General features: G+C 39.2%; 1 protein-coding gene across 1 annotated transcript; it reads left to right on the top strand.

The window, feature by feature from the left end:
• Window positions 1–1,140: 1,140 nt before the first annotated feature.
• On the top strand, window positions 1,141–7,566 carry rab23 (RAB23, member RAS oncogene family). Its single transcript, XM_061087297.1, has 7 exons — window positions 1,141–1,491; window positions 3,313–3,546; window positions 3,838–3,923; window positions 4,241–4,397; window positions 4,489–4,571; window positions 4,657–4,749; window positions 4,833–7,566. The coding sequence occupies exons 2-7, from the start codon at window positions 3,392–3,394 to the stop codon at window positions 4,964–4,966; spliced, it is 708 nt and encodes a 235-aa protein (XP_060943280.1). The 5' UTR covers window positions 1,141–1,491; window positions 3,313–3,391; the 3' UTR covers window positions 4,967–7,566.
• The last annotated feature ends 177 nt before the right edge of the window (window positions 7,567–7,743 follow it).

Below are 7,743 nucleotides of genomic sequence, written 5' to 3'. Positions count from 1 at the left end.
AGTAGTCGTTCTTTAGCACGAACGTTGCGGGTATGAATCCCAAATCTTTTTTATCTTCGTGCCAGTAATATCCTGAACTCTTAAAATTGGCAGGATTTCAATCACCTATTAATTGCAAAATATATTACACTATGTAAATTGAAATTAATTAAATATAAAAAAATAAAAAATAAAAATAAAATTAAATGAATAAAAAAATTTTTTTTTTTTAAAAACCTGCCCGCGCAATGGGCTTCTGCGCAGGATGTGTGCAGTGGGCTTCTGCGCAGGATGTGCGCAGTGGGCTTCCGCACAGTTTTTTTTTGTTTTATTTTATTTTATTTTATTTTATTTTATTTTATTTTATTTTATTTTATTTTATTTTATTTTATTTTATTTTATTTTATAATTTAATTTAAAAAAAAATACATTTATTTAATTTGAAATGGTTATGGTTCATTTTCTTCGTTTTGAATTTACATATTATTATATATTGTGCAATGAATAGGTGGTTGAAGTCCTGCCAACACGACAGCCTGCCAAACTTACCCATGAGTTCGGACCCAGCTCCTGTGTCCACTGGTGTCCTGGTTCCACCCATGGCAGCATAGTGGCGTGAGGCTGGCTCATCCCTGCGGCCCAGGGAGCGCATTTCTCCGTGATGGTTCAGGGGTAAATGATGCTGGTCTTCACAGGTGACTGACCTGTAGCCGCCCCCCCACAGGAGATTATGTGCTTGTGTGTGTTGCCGATGGCTTCCCGGTTCTTCCCGGCATTACCCTGCCAGTGCGAACATGGGCGAGGAAATGAGGCGGACCGCTTTTCGCAGCGCTTCTACCTCCGGTGCGTCCCGGGGTTAGAGGATGATGGTGTGACGTTAATATATTGTTTTACATTGCATGTGTCACGTCATGATAATTGAGTCTCTTGTGCCGCCCTCTCGGCATTTTTTTACCCTAGGCAACCGCCTATGTCGCCTGTACCAGGAGCCGCCCCTGATCAGATGACTTCAACCTGGCCTGTCGTGACTTGAGAACTACAAACGCTCCCATGATTCCACGCCGTCTCCCTGGCGCTGCTGCTAAGCAACAAGCGAGCTCGATGCTAGCCAGTCGCCAGGCTAGCTCCGCTCGCAGCGTAGTTAGCTCATACGCAGGCTCGCAGACAGACAGTGACGAGGACTCATAAGTGAATTCTCTCCTCTGAACATCCCCGAGGTGACTCGCTCGTCGTCGTCAACCAAACTCTGTGTGTCGTGCGGACGCGGAGAAGCCGAGCTCTGTGCAGACATTAGCTAGATATCGTTAGCAGGTGTAGCAGAAGGTTCTGTGCTCCGGGAGAAGACGTGGCTAGCCCTTAGCTAGGTAACCTTAGCTCAGGGAGGCACCGGCGTCTCCTCTCGCCACAGAGACGAGCAGGGGGCGGCTGGAGATATGTGATTGCGGGTTAGCCGGCTGGTTAGCTCGTCTAATGCTGGGGGACAACCGGAGGAGTCTCAACGGGATTTTACAGGTAAGAACCCGCTCGCTGTGCGGGGTAAGCTAGCCTCGATCCCCCGGTTCCTCCATCGGGTTCAGCGGGGCTGCACCAGCAGCTGCACGGCGCTGCAAGCTGCTGTTCAACAGGTCAAGACTTGACCAAGGCGAGGCTGGTGTACGCTGAAACGGCACAATGAAAAGTTTGCTAACATTTAATTCCACTGTTAGACTTTGGAAATTCTGCCATAGGTTGACCATCATCCATCCTATGTAGAAACGAGTTATTCTCATGGCATTGTGAAATAGTTAAATTCTCCTTGTGTCCTATGTCAATGGCTTTGACAGTGTCCCAGGAAAGACTCGGGTGTATTATCTCCTACAGAATGTGTTAATTTACATGTGCATATTAATAAGATATAAAAGACAGTGTTATAGTTGAGATTATCTCATATGTCTCTAATATATATGCATATGATTTGATTGAGATGTGAAAGAACTGCAGATGTACAACTGAGGAGTTAAGAAGTCGAAATAACGAAGAGGGGCCTCGGTCTTCACTCCACACGAGTGACGCAGAAATGATCTGTCAATAACAAATCTAAATTTAAAGTATTTAGTCTCCTGTAAACTGAAAATTAATGAATATATATAAGATAAGGTGATTGCAGCCATATCGCGGATCATTGTGGCAGCTGATCGGGAATAACTATTACAACCATGTTGTTTAGATATAAAGTATTATTATTGAATTCTACTGGCAATACCACTATCATTACATTTGTCATTACTCCTCCCTTTCATCTCTGTCAGATATTTTCGTTTGTATAAATACTTCAAACATGTATAGACTTTTTTATTTATGTTAGACACTATTTTCTCATCAAGGTTGTTATTTTATTGATGTTCTCCGTTACACACTTCTGTCTGTCCTGGGAGCGGCATCCCTCACTTTTGACTCTGAGGTTTCTACATATTTTTTTCTCCTGTTAAAACTTTTTATTGTGCAGTTTTTGCTCACTCTAGTTGAGGGTTAAGGGCCCTATGAGGCTAATTGTGATTTGTGAGTATGGGCTATACAAATAATATTAGATGCGATTGATAGTATAATAATATAGGATTATACTCCATATTTGTGCCTGCATGGTCTAACAACCGCCGCATCATGCAGCTCAGTGGTGGTTAATGAATAATGTCTTCTGCTGCATAAATATTGTGACTCAAACCCAGACAGGCTGTTGGAACATACTCACACAGTAGGTTGCCACTGTCCACTGGGAACAGCCTTCACACAATATTTTGTTTAGCGTCGCACTCAGCAGTTCCACACATGTCACTGTAGCCGGGCCAGTTGCTATGTGGAGTCTGCCGCTCGTCGTGCTAATGGAAGAATAAACACATTGCACAGTCACTCCCTGTAAAATTAACAACGCTGTGTTCAGATTGAGCACACAAAGTAATAGTTTGAAGAAAAAGCCCAGTCATTGTGTATATAAGTCCATCTTTTGCAGTGTAACTTCTGCATTATATAATTCTTGTCATTATAAACAATTCTAATTGAATACTTTTTTTTACTTTTGGCCAAATAGAAGAAGCAATTTCTTTATACTTCAGTTATTTGATAATAATGACTATCATAATAGTTGAGATATAAAATGAATCAATAAAATAAATTAACATTTGTTGCAGCCCCAGTAATCTGTTATATAAAGTTGCTACATTTTGGAATGTACTGGAGAAAAAGAATAGTACTACCTTCCCCCACCACCTTTTATATAACTAATTTAGTCATAGCTTGTTTTTCGGTGGTTTATTTCTTCAGTTGTGGCTCAAATTAATCAATGTTTTACACTGTCAGGTGGTATATGTGTCCGCTTGGCATCATTAAAACTACCCGGGCAGAGTGGAACTGAGAGGACCAGCCAGACGTCGCCACCATGTTGGAAGAGGACATGGAAGTGGCCATCAAAGTGGTCGTGGTTGGCAACGGAGCTGTTGGCAAATCCAGTATGATCCAACGTTACTGCAAAGGAATCTTCACCAAGGACTACAAAAAGACAATCGGAGTGGACTTTCTCGAAAGACAGATCGAGTAAGAAACTTGTTATAGTGTTTTTTTCCACTCTAAGATTGTTAAAATTGTTACATTCAACTACTCCAAATTCATGAAAAAATTATGTTTTTAGTTGACAGTAATTAGTATCCCATAAGGTTACTTTAATGAGGAAACAGGAAGATAATATGCTAGTTACTCTGAGCTACAGAGCTGGCAAACGTACACAAATATTACAGAATAAACCACTGTTCTGTGCTGGGTAGGAGATTGTTATCCTTACTACAGCTTATCAGATACTTTTCCCTGATTACCTGCTCATTATTTTAGTGTCAATGACGAAGAGGTCCGACTTATGCTTTGGGACACTGCTGGGCAGGAGGAGTTTGATGCCATCACCAAGGCCTATTATCGCGGTAAGACCCCCACCATTCTGACAAACTGTAACGCTGCAGCTCTGGGTCCCTGGCCTCACTGACTGCTCACTGTGCTCAGGTTCATTCACAGATTGTATGGTTCACTGGTTGCACGGCATTCAACCAAAACAAAACACACACACACACAGAGCACTGAGAGCAATGAAGTGAATCTCGAATGGGACTGTTGTCATGTCTACACTGTTTTTACATCCTCACGGAAGGTGGATTAGGTATCATATATTAGAGATAGTTATAAAAAAAAATTAAGAAGTTAACTTGAAATTGAATTGCTGTCTTGTTGCCCCATATCCCAGGTGCACAAGCATGTGTGCTGGTTTTCTCTACCACCGACAGGGAGTCTTATCAGGCTATCGACAGCTGGAGGGAGAAGGTGGAAGCAGAGGTTGGAGACATTCCCACAGTTCTAGTGCAGAACAAAATCGACCTCCTAGAAGAAACTCTTATAAATAAGTAAGTAGGTTTTTTTGCAAAAGATACAATGAAAAGATAAAGGACAAGGATATCGAATTAATGAAATGTAATTTCTTTGCTTGAATTATAGTGAGGAGGCAGAAGGTTTGGCAAAAAGACTCAAACTGAGATTTTATCGAGCTTCAGTAAAGGAGGACCTTAATGTTAATGAGGGTGGGTTACTGAAAATGTGGACAACTGGTTATATGCAAGTGAAACATTCTGAATGTTACTGACACACTTCTTTTCCTCTGTTTAGTTTTTAAATACTTAGCTGAAAAGTATCTCCAACGACTCAAGCAGCAAACAGCAGAGGAGACAGATGTGGTCCATTCAACAAGCAATAAAATAGGTAAGAAATGTCATCTTTTATGTTGCAATTTAAGGTTTTATATTGCAAGGTGACATTACTCATAAATTGTTATTTTCCCAAAGGTGTTTTTAATACCACAAGTAGTAATGTCAGCAACCAGAACTCCAGCAACGGTAAAGAAGTCATCACTTTGCGACCTAACAAACAACGGACCAAGAAGAGTAAAAATCCTTTTGGAAGCTGCAGCCTACTCTAGATAGAATCATTTAAATTTTAGCGCCTGACTATTTGTGTCTCAGACTGGATTGGACATTGTTGTATTCATTAAGAGACCAAAGCCCGTACAGACTGGGAAGTTCTGCTCTACACTACTTTAACAATCAGATGTTTTATCTGAGTCCCCTCAATCATGGCTGAAAGTCTTTTGGTTAAACCTTGGATATCCACCAATGGTCTGCACAGAAACCCTGTTGATATTTGTACACCGGGTAATAAGTACAGCTGAAATCCCCTAAAAAAACAGATATATGTCTGTGAGTGATGTTTTTTTGTTTTTGTTTTGTTTTTTTAAATATATAACTCGATATACACGCCTCTCATCAAAATACGTTACAGCAAATGTTGCACTCTTGCTCCTGGTTCGCCCATTCATGTGTTTGACATTTGAAGCGTACTATATGTTTGCATGCATCGTAGAGGATAAACAGATTATTTTGTACCATATTTTTCTAACTGTCAACAAACTATGGCTCAGACTATGCTGTTTATTGTGGACAAAACACTCTGGAATCCAGAATTAATTCTATGTGCAGAAGTATTTTTGTACGAATCATATTAGTGTTGAGTGATATTTTCAATGAAGTGTTGACGTTGTGCCAAAATGTTCCATTTTCTGAGCTGTAGTTTAACATTACCACTGCAACGACTTGGATGTAACATGAAATGAAAAGAATGTGCTCCTATGTATAACCAAATATCAATAACTATTGTCACAAAACAGTCCTGAGTTTCCGCTTACAATCCACGTATTTAAAGATTTGTTAACTTAATTCTAACAACTACTCAATTATGGGTTGAATTAATGACTCTCTGCTATTTGAGGTCATAATACATCAATTTTCAGTCTGTTATGGTTCTATGTTTCAGTTCAGTTGTTTCCATTTCACATATTCCATATTTAACTGACCTTTTCTTTAGTGTTAGTATAGCTTTGCCTATGCAGGGTTTATATATTTCGCTGTCACTACATTTCTCACATTTCCAACACTAAACATGTTACAGGTCTTATTTAATTTTTCGTTATTACCGTTTTATTATCATTCTGCATATTTTAATGGGATGAAAGGGAGAAGGAGATGGATGAAAGAATGAGGAGAGAACAGTGAGGTCTCTCGAGCAGAATGTGAACACTCACTCTTTTATGGTGTCAGAGATGTTCCGATACCATTTTGCTCTTCCCACTACCGATTCCGATACCTGGACTTTGCATATCATCCAATAGCAAGTATTGATCCGATACTGGTGCATTAAATAACAAACGTAAAAAAAACACTTGTATAACAGCTTTATGCTTCCAACCCTGTATGGAAGTGATGATTGCTATCGTTGTTGTACGGCCTGAGAATGAATGTAATGTAACTTATTTTACAATCTAGTTTGAAACTCATAACGGACATTTCCGATGCTGGTATTGGAACATCTCTTGACGGTTTAACCAGAACCACGAGCAGGAGATGTTCGTGCTGGAGCGCCTTTGGTGGCCTGAATATGCAAGATAATCCAGTTCCTTCTCACTAAATCCGGATACTCCCAAACTCATATTCAGTCCCCAGTACAGCTGTGAACTGTTAATTATTGCCTTTCGGGAATTTGGTTTTCCAAGAATCATTATCTGAAAGATACTAATTCACAAAGCACAAAGAAATACGTGGCAATGTAGAAAAAGTCTTATATTAAATCTTCTTTATAAAAATGATTGAAATGTCTTTTATTAAAAGTATTTTAAATGGAATATGAATACATAGGACATATTTGTGGGTTAAAATGTGCATGCTGTCTTTTTGAAAGTTTTGTTACTGATCTCGGAGCTGTTTTAGAGGCTTCAAATGAAGTTTAGATGAATTAAACCATGTTGTCACTTATTAGTCTGATGTGAGCATCTCAACAGCTGCTTCAAATACCATCGGTACTAAGATGTGTCACATTTCAAGCTTTCTCTTTGGTTGTATGTAAAGAGTTCTCTTTTGAAAAGAAAGTGTGGCATAAGTAATGCATGCAAGCCTTTTTTTCCACATCAGTGAATGTTCAGTCATGGTTGTAAAGCCACATTGCCTTGTCCGTGTTTACATTCTCCCCCACTGACCATTTTAATCCTCCTCTCGCTGTTTGTTTAGAGCTGCAGTGAATCTGTAAATAATCACTTCTCCAGTTTTCTCCTTCTACTTCTCCTACTTCTAAACATTTGCCTTCTTTATTTGCTCTTTGACTGAATGGATTTAGTGCACTTTATTATTAAGATTGTATAAAATCTTAAAGAACCATAAGTTAAAACTAACCATACTTATGTGCTGTCACTCAGGTGTTGTAATAATCTGTTTCACTGTTCCTCTACTTTTTCCATACACACAACTTTATAAAGCAGTTTCACATGATTAGATCTTCAAATAAATCGATATTGCTACTTATAGTCTGACAACAACAAAAGCCATTGTTGGATTCTTTTTGGTTTGTTTTAACAGTTATACATGTATCACAGCCTGGAAGCGTGACACAGAATTGTGCACCTGATGTTACGTGTGTGTGTGGGGGGGGGGGTTGATTGTAATCTGACTTTAATAAAAGAAATCATTGAAATTGTACCTTTTCTTTCTTTTCATAGGGAATCCAGTGTATAATTTCAAATGAAAGTTTACCTCAAAACATTGTCTTTGTTTGTTCAGAATTAACAAGGTGAGATAATAAAGTGTAAATGTTGCTAAACGACGGTGCTCACCTTCATTAGTCAACGAAAGGTGTGCTAGCTTTCCAACAGGG

The sequence above is a fragment of the Limanda limanda genome, chromosome 15 (genome assembly GCF_963576545.1).
Source record: "Limanda limanda chromosome 15, fLimLim1.1, whole genome shotgun sequence".
NCBI lineage: Eukaryota > Metazoa > Chordata > Actinopteri > Pleuronectiformes > Pleuronectidae > Limanda > Limanda limanda.
This window is presented reverse-complemented; position numbering and strand designations above follow the sequence as displayed.

Coding starts and splice junctions, on each gene's coding strand:
- rab23 (XM_061087297.1), top strand. CDS start 3,392: ATGTTGGAAGAGGACATGGAAGTGGCCATCAAAGTGGTCGTGGTTGGC. Junction 4,398..4,488: donor GAAGAAACTCTTATAAATAA/GTAAGTAGGTTT, acceptor CTTGAATTATAG/TGAGGAGGCAGAAGGTTTGG. Junction 4,750..4,832: donor TTCAACAAGCAATAAAATAG/GTAAGAAATGTC, acceptor ATTTTCCCAAAG/GTGTTTTTAATACCACAAGT.